At 37.5% G+C, this 23,064-nt stretch overlaps 1 protein-coding gene across 1 annotated transcript in view; it reads left to right on the top strand.

Moving 5' to 3' along the window:
• LOC127620374 (CCR4-NOT transcription complex subunit 3-like) overlaps window positions 1–18,893 on the top strand; it is a 32,808-nt gene extending 13,915 nt beyond the window's left edge. Inside the window, exons 6-18 of the mRNA XM_052093592.1 lie at window positions 379–507; window positions 636–731; window positions 1,016–1,235; window positions 1,316–1,440; window positions 5,564–5,617; window positions 5,699–6,647; window positions 7,346–7,451; window positions 8,577–8,718; window positions 10,324–10,420; window positions 10,629–10,827; window positions 12,657–12,789; window positions 13,029–13,154; window positions 17,508–18,893. Coding sequence (XP_051949552.1) covers window positions 379–507; window positions 636–731; window positions 1,016–1,235; window positions 1,316–1,440; window positions 5,564–5,617; window positions 5,699–6,647; window positions 7,346–7,451; window positions 8,577–8,718; window positions 10,324–10,420; window positions 10,629–10,827; window positions 12,657–12,789; window positions 13,029–13,154; window positions 17,508–17,606 — 2,475 coding nt within the window. The 3' untranslated portion in view covers window positions 17,607–18,893. The remainder of the gene's footprint in view (window positions 1–378; window positions 508–635; window positions 732–1,015; window positions 1,236–1,315; window positions 1,441–5,563; window positions 5,618–5,698; window positions 6,648–7,345; window positions 7,452–8,576; window positions 8,719–10,323; window positions 10,421–10,628; window positions 10,828–12,656; window positions 12,790–13,028; window positions 13,155–17,507) is intronic.
• Window positions 18,894–23,064: the final 4,171 nt, after the last annotated feature.

Genomic DNA, 23,064 nt, shown 5'->3' with positions numbered 1-23,064 from the left:
TATCAAAGTTTTTAGAAGACTTTTACATTTTGTATTTTAAATGCATATATCGGCATATAACTTTTAGGAGTACACTAGCATATATATGGTCTCAGAGCTAATAGACATTGTAAAAACCACACACTAAAAAAATTATTTTGTTAAACCTACAGAAATATATTTCTGTGAAGCCTTTTCCAAGCCTTTGAGGATATATGTCTAAGTCACAAAGGTTATGACACTTATAGTCTAGAAATAGACAATAACCTCATTAAAAATGCCTTATCCCTTTTATTTATTTATTTTTTCAACTGAAACGTTCTCCTCTTGACACTTATGCAAACAAGGGTTTTATGTATTTTGAAAATTATTTATGATGAGCTTTCTTTGTGTTTACAGCAAATGGAGCGGTTTAAGATTGTGGAACGGGAGACCAAAACAAAAGCGTACTCTAAAGAGGGACTCGGCCTCGCTCAGAAAGTCGATCCTGCACAAAAAGAAAAAGAAGAGGTCGGGCAGTGGCTAACGGTAAGAGTCAAAACCTTCCTGTCATTCTTGGGAGGATTGGTATCTTAAGCAAAATAACCCTTTGTTTTTCCTTTAAAGTTTGCATCATTTACTAATGTAACCTTTCTTCTTCTGCTTTGTATGTTCAGAACACGATAGACACTTTGAACATGCAAGTGGACCAGTTTGAGAGCGAAGTAGAATCCCTTTCTGTCCTGACTAAAAAAAAGAAAGGAGAAAAAGAGGTCAGTTTCATTTTAGCAACCATTCTCTGTGCTTCCTTTTACATATTTTACTCACTACGTGATCTATTGATTAGTTTAAATGATTCTTTAGGAAATCTATCGGAATCAAAAATTAATCCTGTAATCACAAATGAAAGTTCATGGTTATGTATTGATCAAAACGTGTGGGAACCCTGCATAGTATTACCGTGCAACATGACCAAAAAACATGGGATTACCATTTAACTTTTTTGTTTTTGCCCACATTCATTTGCATGATATTGTTTCTTATGCTGTTACCTCAGAAGCAGGATCGAATAGAGGAACTGAAACGATTGATCGAGAGGCACCGGTATCACATCCTCATGCTGGAGACCATCCTCAGAATGATGGACAATGAATCGTTACAGGTGGACAGCATCCGCAAGATCAAAGACGACGTAGAATACTACCTTGATTCTTCTCAGGATCCAGACTTTGAGGAGAATGAGTTTCTTTATGACGACCTTGATTTGGAGGAGCTCCGTTAGTATCTGTGTAATATTTAAGGATTCTTTTGAGTGTTCTGTTCTCATTCATAACTCTTTAACTTTTCACTCTTGTAGCCCAGCCACTTGTGGCCACGTCTCCAGGTCACGGAGAGGATGAACTATTCCAGCATTCCAGTTCCACGCCGACCTCAACAACGTCATCTTCACCCATACCTCCCTCCCCGGCTACTTGCACTACGGTGAGTATGTGCCCCTCACAGTGGCACTTTTAGTCAAAACAATATAGAAGTTTTCTCAACATCTGCAATTTACCAAAGAATAACATTTAGACTTCTTCGGTTTGTAAAAACAAACAAAAATTGCATTTACAATAATACAGTTATAATGCAAGTCTATGGAGCTAGGCATTCCAGAGAGATTAAAAGCAGAAATGTGAAGTTTGTATATTTGTTAACATATTTGTATACGTCGTTGTTTAGTGGTGGGACCACTGTTCTATGCAAATTACCAACATTTCAGACATAATACCTGTGGGTAGGGCTGGGTATTGGAGTTCCCAATTTGATTCTGATTTCCATTTGATTCAATATCAATTCATATGGGTAGATTTCAGTTATATGTCCATTTTGCTTAAATATGGAATAAATTATCTCTGAGCTAATGCTGTTAATTATATAGGGGACTTTCTAATTAGGTACGTTATGAAAATATACATTTTACAAATGATGTTTTATCATTAGTTTTTCATCTTATTGGTCACATTTTAGCTTTTTACAAATATACAAATCCATTACAAAGACATAAATACGATGTCTTTAAATTGCATACATTATATTTGATATACACTGCCTGGCCAGTACTCTAATATTTTGTTGGACGCCTTTAGCTTTGATTACTGCACACATTGGACAGAAATAAATGTTGTGCCGTTGCATAAGGTTGTCGAGTTGCAAAAAGTTTAGGTCGAGATCATGCATTAATGTCGGAAGAGTTGAACCACCCCGTAAAGTCTTCTCCAGCTCATCCCAAAGATTTTCAATGGGGTTAAGGTCAGGACTCTGTGGTGGCCAATTCATGTGTGAAAATTATTCCTCATGCTCCCTGAACCACTCACAATATGAGCACAAACACTTTCCTCCTTAACCTGACGCACCCATCGCTTTGGAATAGGGTAAATCTGGACTCATCAGACCACATGACCTTTTTACATTGCTCCAGTCTTTTAGAAAGTCAGCCTAACTAAAATGTGGCTTTCTTGTGGCAACACAGCTGTTTATTCCCAATCCTGTAAGTTCTCGTTACATTGTGGAAATGCTCTTACTTTCACTGTTAGAGTTTTGCTGTCGATTATTTACGATGTGACTTTGTAATTTTAGTCATCTACGAGCTCAATCATTCAAGATTTTTTTTTTTTCCGACCACAGTCTTCTGTGAATCTGATGGTTCACCACTATCCTTCCAGGTTTTAATAATGTGTTGGGCAGTTCTTGACCCAATTGCAGTGATTTCAGCAATCTCCTTATTTGTTTTCTTTTCTTGATGCAGGCCAATAATTTGCCCCATCTGAAACACAGTAGCATCTTTTCCACGACACGGGATACATCTTCCAACTTGGGCTGTAACGATTAGTCGATATTATCGACAACGTCAACAATAAAAAAATTGTCAACAAAAATGTTTGTTGTCGAATAGTCGTTTGATCTCATTTTACGTAACATGGGATCCCATTAAACTGTAATGATGGCATGCGAGAGCAGCACTTTAGTTTGCCCAAGACTGAGGAGAGGAAGAATTACACTGATCACAGTCCAGATGCACTCTAAATTTTCCAAACCGCTTCAGATGATGTAGATCCCAAAGTACGAGGGAATTATACAAAAAAAACAAATAAGTAAATCCAGAAGCCCTCTCGTTGTGGAATAAGCAGAGCCGGAGCTCTTTAAAGAAAACACCCAGGTGCTACATCTTAAATGCAGTTTTAATGCATTATAGCTTTATTAAAGTTCAAATAATATGCAAGCAGGTCATGTAAATAACTACAAACTTCGAAACGCAGCTAGATTAGAACACGATGGCTTGCGACTTATTGTATCATAATATATGTCACTGTGCATTTCTTGGCGTGAAAGAATTTGGCAATATGTAGCTTTATTAATAAGGAGTTTGTTTTTTAGGGAGTTAAAGATGGCTTGAAGTGAACAGAAAGGTGAGAGGGAGTAGTCTTCGCCCCATTATACACTGCAACAAAATACGTTTTTGATTTTGTTTTGACTTGTTTTCCAATTAAATATCTAAAACTTATTTAAATTAAACTTGAGTACATTTACTTTAGGAACTATACTGTAATTGAAAATTGTTTCTGAGAATGTTGGATATATTCATTTGAAAAATGAAAATATTTTAAAATATCTAAAAATCCTTTAAAAAGATGCATTCACCTGAGAAGAAGCATATGAGATATTTAGACTTGCTTTTAGAGACTAGATCTTGAATATACATATATTTTGTATTTACTGCACTCGCAGAATTATAAACAATTGAAAAAAAATACACTTTAAGATACATTCTCGTAAAGCAAGTCTAAATATCTTATGTTGCTTCTCAAGTAAATGTATTTTGTTTTTTAGACAATTTTAAATGGAAAACAAGAGAAAAAACTTGATAATAGGATTTATTGCAGTGAATTTCTTTACTGAATTAAACTTGATAAAGTATTTTTTCCCCTTTATTTCAGTGAATGTCATTTAGAGGTATTTTAAAAAAATTATTTTGTCCTCTTTATTGTTAGTAAGCACGTTTAATCCAACCTTTTAAGTCGGGCCACAAGCTGAACAATCGGTTAAGGTCTAATGATTAATAGTTGCAATAGTCGCCATATAGTAAAATAATCGTTCTAATACTTGTTTGATTAATCGATTATCAAAATAATCGTTTGTTGCAGCCCTACTTCTGACAAGGTTGTTTATGAAAATGAGTTGTTGGTAAAAAATAACCATGTTTTTCTATAGTAATATTGTAGTAACAAAAAAAAGTAATGTTTTTTTGCCATAGTTTTAATGCAATTAAGCATGGTGTTACTACAGTAATATATGGTGTAAAAAAATAAAAGAATATTAAGAGACATTATTCAATGACAAATGGATAGCGTGGATCACGTCTTTGGCATTACACAGAACAGGTCAAATCAAACTTATACATTCAACAGTGGATCTTGGTGGTAAACAACTTCTCCAATATACTAAATCACTGGTGAGTAAAATCTAAACATTTACTAGCCAGTGGCTAATCGCAGACATTTTTAGTTGCATAGCGTGAAATTTGGTTGCATATGTGAGTGATTTACTCACATTGTAGAGAGTTGCATATAGAGTAAAAGATCGATCTTGGGATTTACGAATAGCTATCAAGATTGTTCATCACGATGCATCTGAAAATCTATGTTATGTTTTTACCTAGTCCTACCTGTGGGTGGAGTTTGCTCCATGTAAACAACACTTTCTTGTATCCTTTCATCTTTCATTCAGTATGCCATGAAAGTTACTGGATTTACTGACTTTACATGGTCATGACATGAGTAGAAATATTTGGTTATAACCTTTCACGGACTTGGTTAGTAAGTGATTTTATTACTCTAGTCTTATATTATCACATTTAATATTTAAGTCTTGTGGCCATATTTTTGTAACTTGTTTTTTTTATTTTTTATAATTGTTCCAGTGCAGTGCCTTTCCCCATATTTATCCATTGTGAATACATTACTGTAAACATGAGTTTTGTTTGTTTTTACAAACCGGTGACGAGTCAAAATTCCTGTTGCAAATAATAGGATGGTAAATCTCGTTGAACCCAGAACATTCCTTTTTAAAACACTAAAAACTTGGGGGGCCTGGGTAGCTCAGTGAGTAAAGATGCTGACTACCACCACTGGAGTTCGCAAGTTCAAATGCCAGGGCGTGCTGAGTGACTCCAGCCAGGTCTCCTAAGCAACTAAATTGGCCCGGTTGCTAGGGAGGGTAGAGTCACATGGGGTAACCTCCTCATGGTTGCTTTAATGGGGTTCGCTCTTTGAGGGGTGCATGGATGCCGCGGTGGATGATGTGAAGCTTCCACACATGCTATGTCTCCGTGGTAACGTGCTCAACAAGCCACGCGGTAAGATGCGCGGATTGACGGTCTCAGATGCGGAGGCAACTGAGATTCGTCCTGCACCACCCGGATTTAGGCGAGTCACTATGCCGTCATGAGGACTTGGAGTGAAAAAGGGAAAAAAATAAAAATAAAAACGTAAACTGTTATTTTTGTTAAATAATAGTTTTTTTTACTTTTTTCTTTTTTTCTGTTATCTATATTTGTGCTGTTGAGAATTCGGAAGATGAAAAGAAAAGAGGTCGTTCGACAGACAGTGAAATCAGTCAGGTGAGAAAAAACAATGAAATATAAGTGTTTTTTGTTTTTTTTATGGACATTTAGTTTACCAATCCTGTCTTCTTGTCGCAGTCACCTATTAAGAACGGAAATCCATCTTCGTCTCTGTCCTCCTCCTCTTCATTGTCCTCATCTTCGGGAGCCTCTTCAAACTCTTTGATCTCCATGGTAACTATTGCCAGCAGCGGAAGCTCGACATCAGGGGGCAGCAGCAGCCACTTAGTCAGCCTGGCCGGCTCTGGCAGCTACAGTTCAGCCACCCAGCAACAAACACAGCAATCCCAACAACCGCATCAATCCAAAAACTCCATCTCATCCCAATCCAATGTCAACTCTGCCTCCTCCAGCAACAGTATCTTATTTCCAACACTCACCTCCACTTCGCCACCCAACACCAGCACACTTGGCTCACTTACATCCAACTCACAAAGCCAGTCTTTGTTGGGGACAGGTTCTGCCTCCGGTATGGGCATTGGGAAGGGTACGACGTCGTCAAGTGCTGCAAATCAGATCCCAGGCTTGGTCCTATCAGGGATGCCAGCATCCTTGAGCAGTATGACCGGGTTTTTGAGCGGATCTACCCCAGCACCTTACGCGCAAGCTGCTGCTGCAGGAGCTGTGGGCAGCGGGCTCTCAGCGTCCATTGGAACAAATGTTAGTAGTACTAACTCCAGTGGAGTTGTAACCTCAGTGGGGACTAATGGAAGCTTGGGCTCCACAAGCCTCTTGGGCTCCACAAGCCTCTTGGACTCCACAAGCCTCTTGGACTCCACAAGCCTCTTGGGCACCTCAAGCCTCTTGGGCTCAGGGTCTGGTGTTTTGGGTCTTGGGTCGACGCAGCCCGCAGTGGAGCCTTTGCCTCTGGTGGCTCCCAGCCCTGTGGGAGGTGGACTGTCCTCAGGTAGCAGTGTGGGAGTTATTGGAAGCAATGCAGGGACTTCTGGGACAGGAAGTGCAACAGCTGTGGGAAGTGCTGTGTTACCACGACCGCCTAGTGCACCAAAACAAAATGGTGGTACAAGTGAGTGCTGAAGAGTAACCCTACATTCAGAAATTGTAAATTAAAGTGTTTTGGATCGTTCCACTGACAAAATATATCAATAGACAATAAACTGAAAAGTAGAAGTAGATGCTTTATACAGATATATTTAATTCCATTGAAGAGTCTTTAAGTCAATCCCTCACAGCCTTGTTTTCGTTCCTATCAAATATGGTGCTCCTGTAAATTAAGTCTAGTGTCCAGTGGATGCGCACTTCAGAAACTAGCCGTAAATAGTAGTAATACATATCCCTATATTTCTCGCTTGCTCTTTTATGAATTCTGAGGATTCAGACACCTTACTCCATTGGCATACTGTTTTTGGCATACTATATAGTGGGGAAGTATGCATATTCGGACACAGGGACTATCAAATTCGCAACAAATTGAACTGTTGGACGATTTCAGTCGGACTAAAGCGTTGTTAATTGTTTTTCAATTGTTTTTGTCTGACTGAAATAAATTTTTTTATGTGTATATAAACGTAATGGCTTATTTTTTTTTTAATCTGGTTTTATGTTGTAAAAATGGTTTGCAACGTAACAACTTCATGCATTTATATAGAATGTGCGGTCACAGATGTGCATTTGTGTCATTTTACAATGGCAAAGTTGGTGTGAAATTTTTATATTAATATTTGGTTTTTTTACATTTGTTTACACCACCCTCACTCCTTCCAGGTTATAGTGCTGTGGTAGCAGACAGCACGTCAGACTCCGCCCTCAACAGTGCCAGTCAATCACAGAACAGCCAATCCTCATCCTTAAATTCCATAACAAATCAGCTGTGAGTATTAGTTAACTTCATTGTACACAAACACTATTGAGTACAATGGGTACAGCACAAATACAGAACAATCATGGGGTTATATTGACCATGCTATGCCAAAATCTGATTTCATCAATTTGTTTTAAACTAGTAACATAGAAGGGTTTATTTATTAGTGGTTCTTGCTAAGGAAACATCACTATGACTTGAAGAGAAACAAAGCTACACAGATCAGCCACAACATTAAAACCACCTGCCTAATATTGTGTAGGTCCCCCTCGTGCCGCCAAAGCAGCGCCAACCAGCATCTCTGAATAGCATTCTGTGATGATATTCTTCTCACCACAATTGCACAGAGGGGTTATGTGAGTTACCGTAGACTTTGTAAGTTTGAACCAGTCTGGCCATTCTTTGTAGACCTCTCATAAACAAGGCACACCCATCCACAGAACTGTCTCTCACAGGACTTTTTTAATTTTTTGGCACCATTGAGATTAAATTCTAGAGACTGTTGTGCGTGAAAATCCCAAGAGATCAGCAGTTACAGAAATACTCAAACCAGCCCATCTGGCCCTAACTATCATACCATGGTCCAAATCATTGAGATCAAATGTTTTTTCCCCCATTCTGATGGTTGAAGTGAACATTAACTAAAGCTCCTGACCCATATCTGCATGATTTTATGCACTGCTCTGATTGTTGTTGCCAGACTGGCTTGTTTGAATATTTCTGTAACTACCGAACTCCATTAACCGGTCTGTACAATGTTTTGGCTGCATGATGGGGACCTACACAATATTAAGCAGGTGGTTTTAATGTTGTGGCTAATCGGTGTACTGTATATTTAGGGATTAGAATTTAAACAACTACCTGCAACACCCTAGCAAGTACCCAGATCATCCTTTCAAACGCATAGCAACATCCTAGCAACCACCCAAATACTTTTATTATTCTGACGGCAAGTTTTTTTTACATGCAGACAACACTCACATTTTCTTCAGAAGATGTAAAAATCTAGTTGAGTATAAAGTGGTAAAGACTACATTAAAAAAAAGCTAGAAATCGCGGCTTTCCCTTAAAAACAGCTAAACAGCAAATGTGTTTAATGCCTAATTGTAAATATTCTTCCTCTTGACAAAACAGTAAGGAAAGTGGTTCCAGCCTTCTGGGGTCAATGACACTGCCGCCCAGCTTGCCCTCGCCGTCATACAGTGATAGTAAACCGGGTACTGGCAGCCTGCTGAATGGTCCTCACTCCTACACACATGCTGCTGACAACATCAAGGTCAGTCACACCTTCACATAAACACTCAGCACATTATTCTTTATTACATCACAGCACAACACCTATCTTGTGTGTGTGTGTGCACGTGTGTGTGTTTCGCTAAATGGAGATCTTTGTTTTTTTTAGATCAGACATGGGCAATATACGGCCCACGGGCCAGATCAGGTCCTCCACATGGTTTAATGTGGCCCGTGTCTCATTTATCATAAAGTTTTTTTTTTTTTCATTGGATATTTCAGTTAACTTGCATTGGGACCTAACGCGTCTCCACAAGCGTTTAACATGCTCAGGGTTGCCAGATAAGAGACAAAACACCCCCAGTTTGAGATTTATACTTATATACTGCCTAATGTAATACTTATTTTGTGCAATCTGGCAATCATGCACGCGAGTGCAATTTTCTGTCTGTTTCTTTCCCCTTTAAACAAATTTAGCGATCTGTAGTGCAATATTCTGCTCAAGGAAAAGTGTTATACGACCACTCTGTGTTCATTATTGAGGTTGTTTGTGATGTTTGCTGCTACTTTGCAGGTAAACCTTGTCAGTGATTAAATTAAATATAAAAGTTGATCTCGGCATCATTGACATGCAAGCAAAAGCAAGCCAGAGATGAATATGTATATGTATTTTTTATTTGTGCAATTTAGAAATGTTGAAGTCCCTTCACACCTGTATGCTAGTGTAACTCTTGCAGCAATCATTTATCATAGTCAAGCAGCCGGTGTTATTCAGTTGTGTGCTGAAAGTCGATGCATAATGCATCATGACCATTTTAGCATGTAAACGGGTAATGTTTTAAAAAAAAAAAACAAGTAAACTCGCATGCTTTTCCCAAATATTAAAAGTTCTATAAATGTAAAAAATATATATATATTAAAATAGACCCCTGATGTAGAGATTGTTAAATTGAATAATAAATTATCAGGGAAGTAGGGATGGTAAAATAAAATTATATGCTCAGCCTTTATTCAGTTTTTTAATGCCTGATAGAAAAGTATCTACCTTTTGTAGAGCAATACAATACTTTAGGCAATTGCAGAATAGTCCCATTAGTCACAGAGACAACTATTTCTGGGCTTAAAAAATATAAAAACCAAATCAATGCAGAACATTGTATCTCAAAAGGAATACAATGTTGCCCCCCATGCACTACTTAAAGCCCGATGTGGCCTTTTACCAAAATAGTTGCCCACTCCTGGTGTAGATGCTTCTTGGTAGTTTTTTTTTTAACATCTCCCGACAAGAATGCTAAAGGCAGTGTCAAGTTCAAGGGACAGTTCACCCAAAAATGAAAATTACTTTCACTCATGTTATTCAAAACCTATATAACAGAATTTTCATTTTGGGGTGAAATGTCCATTTAACCTGTTAAAAACATGCCTTGAGACTCTTGCATTTTGTTCTGTTCCGTTCCGCTGCCTGTAACTGCTGTATCTGCCTCATTTGTGAATGACCCCTTATGCTGCATTCTTTGGTTTGCAGTAGTATAGACCCCCCTAATTATACCAGGCTAGAACTCTAGAGGTACACATTTAATTGTATAATTTCTTAAAAAGGCATACATTGCTAAAGTGTATTTCTGTTGGATGTTCTTGCTCTCTCCAGCCTCAGGAGCCTCTGAGTTCTCTCAAATCGATGGCAGAGCGGGTTGCCCAGGGGTCAGGTTTAGAAGGAGAGCTGTCTGCACTACATATCACTACTGGTAACATTCAACAGACTTTTTTACCTTATATCAGAGACTAGGGGTTGGTGATTAAATTATTTGAATATCCACCCCACTTTGTGCTATGATATGTCCTTTTGATATGTACAACATTTAAAGTAGGTGAGAACTTTTCCATTTAACATACATATGTTGTAATCTACCTCATTATATCATACATTTGTTTCTTATATCCTCTTTCCCACAGATATATTCCCCAACTCCACGGCTCCTTCGGGCACTCCAGCAGCTCCTCAGCCAGCACAGTCAGAGGTGAACATCCCCCCATCATTAGGTGTGTGTCCGCTGGGGCCCGCCCCTCTCTCTAAAGAGCAGCTCTACCAGCAAGCCATGCAGGAGTCCGCCTGGACACACATGCCTCACCCATCCGACTCTGAGAGAATCAGGTACACACAAACACGTACAGTATACAATTCCTTAGATCTTAATGATTTTGACAGGTGAGTACACACATGCCTTCAACTCTTAGGATTTCCTGAAACCTTGTCAGATATGCCCACGTTTGTCATCTGTTGGATTTTTTTTCTTTCCTTTCTACACACAACATCTAATGCAGCTTTATGATTGTGTGTGTGTGTGTGTGTGTGTGTGTGTGTGTGTGTGTGTGTGTGTGTGTGTGTGTGTGTGAGAGAGAGAGAGAGATGTGTGTGTGTAGGACCAAAGTATTCAAAATTAAATAAATCAATTATTCAATGTATCAAATTATATGGTAAACTGTGGGGGTATATATATATATATATATTTTAGTATACACTGATCAGCCACAACATTAAAACCACTGACAGGTGAGGAAGCAATTGAACCGTCAGTTCTTGAGCGTCCTCTGTTGGAAGCATGAAAAATGGGCAAGCTTAAGGATCTGAGTGACTTTGACAAGGGCCAAATTGTGATGGCTAGTCGACTGGGTCAGTGCATCTCCAAAATGGCAGTGCTTGTGTGGTATTCTCTGTTTGCTGTGGTTAGTACTTACCAAAAGTGTCCAAGGAAGGACAACCAGTGAACCGGCGACAGGGTTATGGGCGCCCAAGGCTCATTGATGTGTGTGGGGAGTGAAGGTTAGCCCATCTGAAGAGCTACTGTAGCACAAATTGCTGAAAAAACGTAATGCTGGCCATGATAGAAAGGTTTCAGAACACACAGTGCATCGCAGCTTGCTGCATATGGGGCTGCATAGCCGCAGACTGGTCAGAGTGCCCATGCTGACCCGTCCACCACCGAAAGTGCCTACAATGGGCACATTAGTGTCCGAATGGAGCAATGGAAGAAGGTGGCCTGGTCTGATCAATCACATTTTCTTCTAGATCATGGGGGCGGCCGGGTGCATGTGCGTGGTTTACTTTGGGAAGGGATGGCAGCAAGGTGCACTATGGGAAGAAGCCAGGCCTGCGGAGGCAGTGTGATGCTCTGGGCAATGTTCTGCTGGGAATCCTTGGGTCCCATCCGCCTCGAGGTTCAACTTGTTATGCATTATGCGATGCTATTCTGCTCTCTACAATTTTACAGTGTGGTTATTTGAGTTACCGTAGCGTTTCTGGCAGCACAAACCAGTTCGAACCAGAGTGGCCATTCTCTGTTGACCTTTCTCCTCAACAAAGTTTTTCCGTCCGCAGAACTGCCGTTCACTGGATGTTTTTTGTTTTGTTTTCGCATGATTGGCTGAACTGATAAAGGCAGGAATAAATGGGAGTACAGGTGTTCCTAATAAAGTGCTCAGTGAGTTTATTTTTTAAAACAAACTAGCACTGCTTTTTTTTTTCATGCTAAACGTTTTTGCTTTCAAAAGTTTATTTTAATAACAATACGTTTTATTTCCAAATGACATCTATTGAATAAAATAATTTTTCGAACCCTGATTTCACCAAAGGAAAGACCATTTCCATAATAATGAATGATTTTTCACAAATTTATAAACAAAAGTGTGCTTAGACTAGTGGATGAAAAACAAATCCAGTGCTAGTTTTGTGTAACTGGATATCATTAAATGTTTAAAACTATATTTGTTTTCATGGAATGTTACAATTAAATAGGTAAATTAAATGTTAGTTTCATTTATTTAAAGTAATAGGCACATTTTATTTAATTATTATTGATTGAAGTATTTTTTAAAGTACTTACTGTAAATAATAAATATACATTTTTCTTGCAAATTTCTGTTTTATTGTTACCCTTCGACTGTTCTGAAATAAAAGTTTAATTATTTTTATTCCACACACAGGCAGTACCTGATGAGGAACCCATGCCCAACACTGCCTTTTCACCACCAGGTGCCACCTCCGCACTCTGACACTGTGGAGTTCTACCAGAGACTGTCCACAGAGACCCTCTTCTTCATTTTTTACTACTTAGAGGTGCGTGTTTCTGAGTTTTAAGAACATTTAAAGTTGCTTGTACAGTTAACATCCTCCTGAAGCCACATTATTTGGAAACAATTTTTTTTTGTCCTTCAGTAAGCACAATTATTTTCATTTGATGGATATATCGAGGTAGTTTATTGTTATGGTTTATTGAGGGTTTTCAGGATTACAGTGAGATTATAGTCCCTTTTATTGACGTATTACTGGTGAATGACTAATTATTCTCTCCCTAGGGTACAAAAGCGCAGTATCTAGCAGCCAAGGCCTTGAAAAAGCAGTCGTGGAGATTCCACACAAAATACATGATGTGGTTCCAGAGGCATGAGGAGCCCAAGACCATCACTGATGAGTTTGAGCAAGTGAGTCACACTTTAATTTGCATATCTTTTACATCATGTCATATGAACAATCACCAGTCAGTTTTTAGACTAATTTGAGACTCACCATCCTTAAAAACAAACATTCCTATTGTCTCGGAAAACTTGGAAATATCAAGAAATTTTACATTTTCCATGCCCGGAAATCACATGGAATTTATAAATATTTAAAAGTCATGGAAATTTCTTTATTGAATATACATTTTTGTTGTTAGTTAAACTAAAAAAGCCAGGCTTTATGACTAGAGGTAAACCGATATATCATTTTTACTGATTAATTTGTGCCGATAGTTGCTTTTTTTTAAACTATTGGTTATCTGCGAAAATCTATGCCAACAGTGGCCGATTGTGTTTTTTTTTTTTTTGTTCCTCTACAGTTAGAACGGCTTGATTCTACTGTATAACAGTCGCCTCACTAATGTCTCATTGGGATTTGCTGTGTTTAAGTCTTTGATCATTGACAATTTTCTTCACTTCACTGCATATATACATTATGGATGGATAGATACAGTACCCTTAAAAATTTTAGGGTCACATACTCATTCTTTACTTATTTATTTCACATTTTCGAATAATAGTAAAGTCATCAAAACTATGGAATAATAGAAATGGGAACTATGTTGTGACTAAAAAAAATACAAAATAAATGTTTTATAAAATAACAAAACTACGTTATATTTTAGCATCTTTAAAGTAGTCACCCTTTTCCTAGAATTTCCAGACATGTACACTTGAGATTTTCTCAACCAACTTCTTGAGGTATCACCCTGGGATGCATTTTAAACAGTATTGAAGGAGTTCTATCTATATGCTGGCCACTTATTGGCTGCTTTTCTTAATTATTCGATCAAAGTAATCCATTTTATTTTTTTTTAAATAAAAGTTTAGTTTTGTAATTAAATTAATATGTTGGCACAATTATATTTTTGTCTACAAAACTAATTTCAAACATTTAATCATATGCCTTCATATCATGAGAAACATTTCAGCCAAGTGACCTCAAACTTTTGAATGGAAGTGTGTATATACACCATTCTGCCACACCATTAAAACCACCTACCTAATATTGTGTGGGTCAAACTCGTGCCACCAACCGCATCTCAGAACAGCATTCAGAGATTATATTCTTCTCACCACATTTGTAAAGAGCGGTTATCTCAGTTTCCATAGACTTTGTCAGTTCGAACCAGTCTGGCCATTTTCTGTTTCCGTCCACAGAACTGTCTCTCACTGGATGTTTTTGGCACCATTCTGAATAAATTCTAGAGACTGTTGTGCGTGAAAATCCCAAGAGATCAGCAGTTACAGAAATACTCAAACCAGCCTGTCTGCTACCAACTATCATGCCACGCTCCAAATCACATTTTTTCCTCTTTCTGATGGTTGATGTGAACATTAACTGAAGCTCCTGACCCGTATCTGCATGATATTATGCACTGCTGCCACACGATTGGCAGATTAGATAAGCGCATTAATGATTGTTGGTGCCACACGGGCTGGCATGAGTATTTCTGTAACTGCTGATTTCTTGGGATTTTGAGCCGATAGAAGATTTGGGGGCAGAACTGAAAGTGTGTGCGAGCAAGGAGGCCTACAAACATGACTCCGTTACACCAGTTCTGTCCGGTGGAATGGGCAAACATTCTAGCAACTTATTGTGAAAAGCTTGTGGAAGGCTACCCAAAATGTTTGACCCAATTTAAAGGCAATGCTAGCAAATACAAACAAAGTATATGTAAACTTCTAACACACTGGGAATCTGATGAAAGAAATAAAAGTTGAAATAAAGAATTTTCTCTACTATTATTCTGACATTTCACATTCTTCAAATAGTGATCCTAACTGACCCAAGACAGGGAATGTTTTATATGATTAAATGTCAGTAATTGTGAAAAACTGAGTTTAAATGTATTTGTAAAATAAGGTGTGTGTAAACTTCTGACTTCAAGTGTGTGTGTGTGTCTGTGTCTGTGTGTAAAATATATATATATATATATATTAGATAGATATAGAGGATAGTGTTCTAAAAAGTGAGGGCATGTAAAAACAAAAAGATTGTTTAAATGGAAACGTGCCCTGTCAGCACATGCATAGAGCACATACTACATACAGTGGAAATAAAAAGTCTACACGCCCCTGTTAAAATGCCAGGTTCTTGTGATGTAAAAGAATGAGACAAAGATAAATCATGTCAGAACCTTTTCCACCTTTAATGTGAATAATTCAATTGAAAAACAAACTGAAATCTTTGAGGGGGAAAAATATAAAAAAACTCACAATAACCTGGTTGCATAAGTGTGCACACCTTTAAATTAATACTTTTTTGAAGCATATATTTAGATTGTATTACAGCACTCAGTCTTTTTGGGTAGGAGTCTATTAGCATGGCACATCTTGAGGTGGCAATATTTGCCCACCCTTCTTTGCAAAAGCGCTTCAAATCTGTCAGATTGCGAGGACATCTCCTGTGCACAGCCCTCTTCAGATCACCCCACAGATGTTCAATTGGATTCAGGTCTGGGCTTTGGCTGAGCCATTCCAAAACATTAATCTTCTTCTGGTGAAGCCATGCTTTTGTTGATTTGGATGAGTGCTTTGGGTCGTTGTCGTGCAGAAAGGTGAACTTCTCTTCCTCTTCAGCTTTCTAACAGACGCCTGAAGGTTTTGTGCCAAAACTGCCTGGTATTTGGAACTGTTCATAATTCCCTCCACCCTGACTAAGGCCCTGGTTCTATCTGAAGAACAACAGCCCCAAAACATGATGCTGTGACCACCATGCTTCACTGTGGGTATACCTTTTGGAATTATGGCCAAAAGGTTCAACCTTGGTTTCATCAGGCCATAGCACATTTTCCCACGTACTTTTAGGAGACTTGATGTTTGTGTTTGCAAACTTCAGCCGGGCTTGGATGTTTTTCTTTGTAAGAAAAGGCTTCCGTCTTGCCACCCTACCCCATAGCCCATTCATATGAAGAATACAGGAGATTGTTGTCACATGTAGCACACAGCCAGTACTTGCCAGAAATTCCTGCAGTTCCTTTAATGTTGCTGTAGACCTCTTGGAAGCCTCCCTGACCAGTTATCTTCTCGTCTTTTCATCAATTTTGGAGGGATGTCCAGTTCTTGGTAATGTCTCTGTTGTGCCATATTTTCTCCACTTGATGATGACTGTCTTCACTGTGTTCCATGGTATATCTAATGCTTTGGTTATTATTTTGTACCCTTCTCCTGACTGATATCTTTCAACAATGAGATCCCTCTGATGCTTTGGAAGCTCTCTGAGGACCATGGCTTTTGCTCTGTGATGCAACTAAGAAAATGTCAGGAAAATCCTACTTGAACAGCTGAACTTTATTTGTGATTAATCAGAGCCACTTTTAATGATGCCAGGTGTGTAATTACTTCTATTTAACATGAGTTTGAATGTGATTGGTTAATTCTGAACACAGTCACATCTCCAGTTATAAGAGGGTGTGCACACTTATGCAACCAGGTTATTGCAAGGATTTTAATTTTTCCCCCACAAAGATTTCAGTTTGTTTTTCAATTGAATTGTTCACATTATAGGTCACATTAAAAGTGGAAAAAGTTCTGACATGATTTATCTTTGTCTCATTCTTTTACATCACAAAAACCTGGCATGTTAACAAGGGTGTGTAGACTTTATATCCACTGTATATATAATATTTAAAAAAAATTCACCAGATGAGTTTATATTTATTGTCATTTACAAGGTGTGTGTGTGTCTGTCACAAAATCTTTCATCTGGTGAAAAAAAAGATATATATATATATATATATATATCTCTATAGCAATAAAAAGCTTCATTTGGTAAATACTTAAATATAGAGAAAACATGTTTATAATTAAGAAAGACCAAGAAGTTTTACAATCAATTTATAGAATGTTAAAAAATTATCGACCGAATGATCGATTATCTGCCTTTTCCACCTCCATAGTTATCGGTATTTGCAAAATCCTGTATCAGTCAACCTCTAACTATTACAATTGCCATAAGGTCTTTCTGGTCCACTGTGACCAATCACAATTTGTTTTTTACATAAAATTTAGGGATGGAGAAATCTGAAATTCATGATATCACATTAGTAGACCATGATGGAACAAAATTAGTCTTTAGAAACTGCTATACAAAAAAGTTTGATGTCAAGTACCAGCAACTTTAAATGACTCTTCAAACTATTTTGTCAGATCTTAATTCTGGTTTCTGGAGTATGAACCATGTTATGGTAAATGTGAATGAAATTTACAAGAAAATGCTTCTATTTTATTTACTGCATATTTTTGAAAGAGTCATTTATTTCTGCCTTTCTACAGGGGACATACATTTACTTTGACTATGAGAAATGGGGCCAGAGGAAAAAGGAAGGATTTACATTTGAGTACAGGTATCTTGAGGACCGAGACCTTCAGTGACGGATGGACAACAAGAATGGAGGACTACTGACAATGTTCCGGACTGAATCAACACACACGTACACTCTCTTTCATTCACTGAGATGGAGATCCAGATGTATATGCGAGGCTGTTTTATGTCTTGCTGGTGCACAATGCATCTGGAGCCCCTCCCACACTTTTCAATCTTCCCCACCCACAAGCCACTCCCTCCCCTCTCATTAAATCAAGCTTAACCGCGTTAAACTTCCATCCTAGATCATGAAACTTTTTGGAGCATTATTGCGCCAAAGAAGATGTTGAATGTGGTCATGCAAAGCATTCACCCTTATCAGCAATATTACAGCAAAAACAAAAATAGATGTGGATGTTTTTTTTTAGCAATGGCTCAATGAAGTTTTACTATGATATTGATGGCGTAAAACTAAAACAACTGAGAAACAGTTGTTTTGTTCAGTAAATTATACCTTTTAGATTTATAGTGAACATCAGCAGTGCTTTAGCACAACCATATTCAATCATATAACAACATTTTGACCTAGGAACCTTTTTGGTTTCTTGCTAAGTTACACCTCAGTTTTGCAGGCTCTGATCAATGCACAGGTCTTAATTCATAATTCAAGCATATAAGCTTTCAATTACATGCCCCCATACTCTTAATAGTGATATTTATAGCTATGCTATCACTGTGGCACTGAATAACAGAGAGATTAATGAGTGAGTCTACAGCACCAGCTATTATTAAAAGCACACTATTTTAAAGGTGTTTATAGGCATTAACATACAAAGAGACCAAGTTACTAGACAGAATTTTTTTTGCCACTGTGGTCTGTTTGTTTAATATACAGAGCTTTTATTGAGGCTCAAACAGGTAAATAATGTGTTTGCCCATTAATACGGTAAATGTACATTACAGCTAAATTATTTGGACATTTTTGAAAGTGAAACAATATTGAAAGGATTTCCAGAGCTTTGTAGACTTCACTAACTCTTCAAATTTCTTTTCACAATGACAGTTTTCTGATGTTTTTATTCTACATTTTTGGTCCCCCTATTTGTTTGTGCTGGGTATTTGTGCAACCACATAAATAATTTAATAAGAAAAATGCTGTTGAGGGGGATGTGGTTGTCATTTTTGAGTTTCTTTAAAATTCATCAAGAATGTAGTGTGAAATACCAAACCTACAAAATGACTATGTCCATGTTTTTAATCGTAACGTGTATCTTTCGTGACAAGCGTATGGAAGAGAGCAGAAATGTGATTTTTTTTTTTATATATATATATATATATATATATATATATATATATATATATATATATATAATTTTGGGGGTTTTGTCTAACTGGAAAAGTGTTGTACGGAACATTTGTTCTCCTTCTGTTGATATCCCCCCCCACCCGAATTTCATTTTAACAGCATGGGAAATTTATCTTGCAAAGTGGACTGGATTAATTACAACATTGCTATGAAAGTAAAGACTGTAAAATATAAATAAAAGAATTACTTTTCAAAAAACAAAAAAGTCTTCGTTTTCATCATTGTTCAGAATGAGTGTGTTTACGTGCCCAATTTTACACTAATTATGCTTAATAATAACCCAACAGTTTGAAAGGTCATGTAAATGTGCTTTAGGACCACTAAAGGTCACAAGGGTTACATTTGCTGTTACTAGGGTTAGGTTTAGTTGTAGGGTCTCTTTTGGACTCCAATTCACTCTCATTCAAACACGTATGAACACTGGAGACCAGAAACGCAAGCTCATGTAAACATTTCGTATTTACGTGCCAAATTGAGTTAAAATTTGGTGAACTCGTTTTTATCGTATGAGTTGTGTGACCAATAGAAGGTTGAAATGTCTCACACTGACCACTTGGCTCAAAACAAAGAGAGAATATTTCAAAGCTGTTTGCTTTCTTTGTTGCAGACAAGTGTGTAGACAGTATATTTTTAGCATTTTTAATAAAACAAGTTTTTTATTTATTAAAATGTGAATGGTTTTCCAATGAAAATGTATTAGTGTGGACGTAACCTAGAATGGTGTAATCCTCCACCAAAAACTGAACATTTAAAAAACACTCGATTACTTTGGAAAACAATGACTTCAGTAAGAAGAATAGTGTGGATGTGGCCTTTGTTGGGGGCAGGGGGAACGAACAACATGTACATTTTTCCCCATTACCCCGATTTCACTCTGCATGTAAACACCTTTACTGGTGTTTTGGTACTCCGGGGCCACTAATCTTATGTGTGCATTTGTTGTGCGTCTGTTTACGTTGTAACATCAAATCCAGAGAAGACCCAGATGATTTAAAATCTCAAGTCAAAAAAGTTTTCTTTCGTTGCCAGATTTGTTTTATATAGAAGCTGATTTTAAAAGTTGGCAGCGTTTTGTGCATGTAAACACCCTTATTGTGAACTGAAAATGACTTCATTGTTCACGGAATATATGTAGAAATGTAATTTATTGGCTACTTTGTGTCGAAATAGTTAATCGGTTTATTTGTTACAAGCAGAGTTACATTCTTGATCACGTGATTTTGATCTTGAAGGGATAGTTCACCCAAAAATGAAAATTATCTCATCATTTAATCACCCTCATGACATCTAAGTTGTGTATGACTTACTTTCTTCTGCAGAACACTTTTTTTTTTTTTTTATAAAGATTTTTAGAATAAATCTCAGCTCTGTAGATCCAAACAATGCAAGTGAATGGTGATCAGGCCTTTGAAGCTCCAAAAAGGAGATAAAATCAGCATAAACATAATCCATCAGACTCCTGTGGTTTAATCAATGTCTTCTGAAGCAATCAAGTTGGTTTTGGGTGAGAACAGATGAAAATGTAACTCCTTGTGCGATCTTGATTTCAAGCTCGATTACACTGCCGCGCCATTTAGCGCTCTGCAGATGCATCAAACATAAGGAAGTGTAATTGGGCTTGAATCATGATCGTGCCTAGAGACTGCAATGGTAGGATTTAGAGTTCTCACCCCAAACTAACTGGATCGCTCCCGAAGACATTGGTTAAACCACTGGAATTGTTTGAATTACTATTAATGTTTTATTTATTATTCATTTTTTTTTATCTTCAACGGTCTGATCACCAATCATTTGCATTGTATGGATTGAACTGTTATAGATTTTTTGTTTCAAGCATATGAAAAAAGTGAGAGAGAGATGTTTCTATTAAAGATGTGTTTAAATCTGTAATGCAAGAATGTCTGGGACATGATGTATGTCTGGTAATTATGAGGAACTGCATGCAGCCCCAGCTGGATTTGTAGCTGTTTTTAAACATTGACATATGACTAACAAAGACAGGAACTGTCTACTTTGTTATCTGATTAGATAGTGATTTTTTACTTTTGCAATAGGCTTTGAACCAATCAGAATGAAGTAAACAAGTCTTATGGTAGTTATGTATGCAATAATGTATAAAAGCCTCTGAATTCTTTTGTTCGGTAGAGTATCTACTGTGAAGAGATCTCTCTGGCTGTATATTAATAAACGAGACAAAGAGAAACTGCAGTCTGGGTTCAGTTATTATGCTGCAGCATAAGTTTAGATAGCATAAGAGAATGGTATAAGTGCTAGCAAGATATACAGTATATGACAGTATACAAGTTTATCTGGACTGAGTGAGTATCGATTATGGGCAGGACAATGCCAGCCTATCAGTGGATTCTGAGTTGTAGTTAGGTAGTTTAGGGAACTAGGTGTTTCTTGGGTCAGTTTTAAGTATTACCATTACAGCACCTACAGAGCTGAAATATTCTTCTAAAAATCTTTGTTTGTGTTCAGCGGAAGAAAAAAGTAATAGACATCTGGTATGGCATGAGGGTGAGTAAATTATGAGAGAATTTTCATTTTTGGGTGAACTATCCCATTAATCCACAATTGAGACCACCGGATTGGCACAGTACATTTTCCCCAATATTTATTAATGTTTGTGTTGACCGACAGGTTCATATTGGTCGCACTGCAAAAATACCATCACAACATACCTGAATATGTTTTTATCACATTCATGCATCTGTGAGCATAAAGCGTCCCATGATGCCATGTTTTTATGTCTGATTATTTGAGTGTGTGGCTCTGTGACGCATTTGGTTTGGGCCAGTGGCTGCAGGACTGTTTGAGTCATCTGGCTGTGTGTTTGTACGTATGTATGTATGTGCGAAGGCCACGAGCACTTCTGGCAGGTTCACTACTATGAAGCTCCCACAGCGAGAAGCCTGACCTCACCATTGCCTCCAGAAACACAGGGAGTCATGTCATGCCCCACATACAACCATTCTCTCTCAAACGTCACTACAGATTTGAATGCTCATACCCCAATGTCCTTAAGTGTGTTGCCTTCCTACTGCAGGGTGATACTTGAGAACAATGCTGTCTCCTAAAGACTGCCTCCTAAAACCATCTTGCCTTTCCACAATATGAAAAAGTAAATGCCAGCTCCCAATGAGTTTCTATCTATGTATGGCATCTCAAGCTACTGAAAGAACCACTGCTAATAGTTCTCCCAAAAATGAAAATTCGTTCATCATTTACTCAGCTTCATGCCATTCCAGATGTGTATGACTTATGACCTGCACCTCGAACCAGGCAGTTTTTTTGTTTGTTTTTTATGCAATCACAGGATTGGCACAGTACATTTTCCCTGATATTTATTCATGTTTGTGTTGACTGACAGGTTCATGTTGGGCCGCACTGCAAAAATACCATCACAACTTACCTGAATATGTTTTTATCACATTCATGCATCTGGGAGCATATTCGTCCCATGATGCCATGAGACATAAAGGCCACATAAAGACTCCATAAGACTCCAGTAGTTAAATCAATTTCTTCAGAAGAGATATGCTAGGTGTGGGTGAGAAACAGATAAATATTTAAATCCTTTTTTACTATAAATTTCCACTTTCACATTCTTACACATTTTGAAAGTGAAAGTGGAGATTTATGGTAAAAACATATTGATCTGTTTCTCACCCACACCTATCATATCGCTTACTTTAGTGCTGCCTTTATGTGATTTTGGAGCTTCAAAGGTCTTGCCACCATTCACTTGAATTGTAAGGACCCACCGAGCTGAAATATTCTTCTAAAAATCTTTGTTTGTGTTCTGCAGAAGAATGTAAGTCATACACATCGGGCATGGCATGAGGGTGAGTAAATAATGATCGATTTTTATTTTGGGGTGAACTATCTCTTTAAGAATGAAAAAAAGGAGAGGCTGAAAACAAATCCTGCTCAATCCAAAACATTTTTAGGCATTTTTAATGGCTACAATTCTGAGCACTATAAACCAAGCAATTACTACAGCCATGTTGGTATTAAAATAAATCATAATTTAACATTAATTCTTTAATAATTTAAAATAAATGTATTTATTCACACAAGAGGAAACAATCTAGTAACATGCAGATCTTGAGGTTTTTTTGTAGTGTAATATTTACCTTTACAACAGCAACATATGC

Source organism: Xyrauchen texanus, chromosome 26 (genome assembly GCF_025860055.1).
Source record: "Xyrauchen texanus isolate HMW12.3.18 chromosome 26, RBS_HiC_50CHRs, whole genome shotgun sequence".
NCBI classification, from domain to species: Eukaryota; Metazoa; Chordata; class Actinopteri; order Cypriniformes; family Catostomidae; genus Xyrauchen; species Xyrauchen texanus.
Note: the sequence above shows the minus strand (reverse complement) of the source record. Positions and strands in the feature narration are given on the sequence as shown.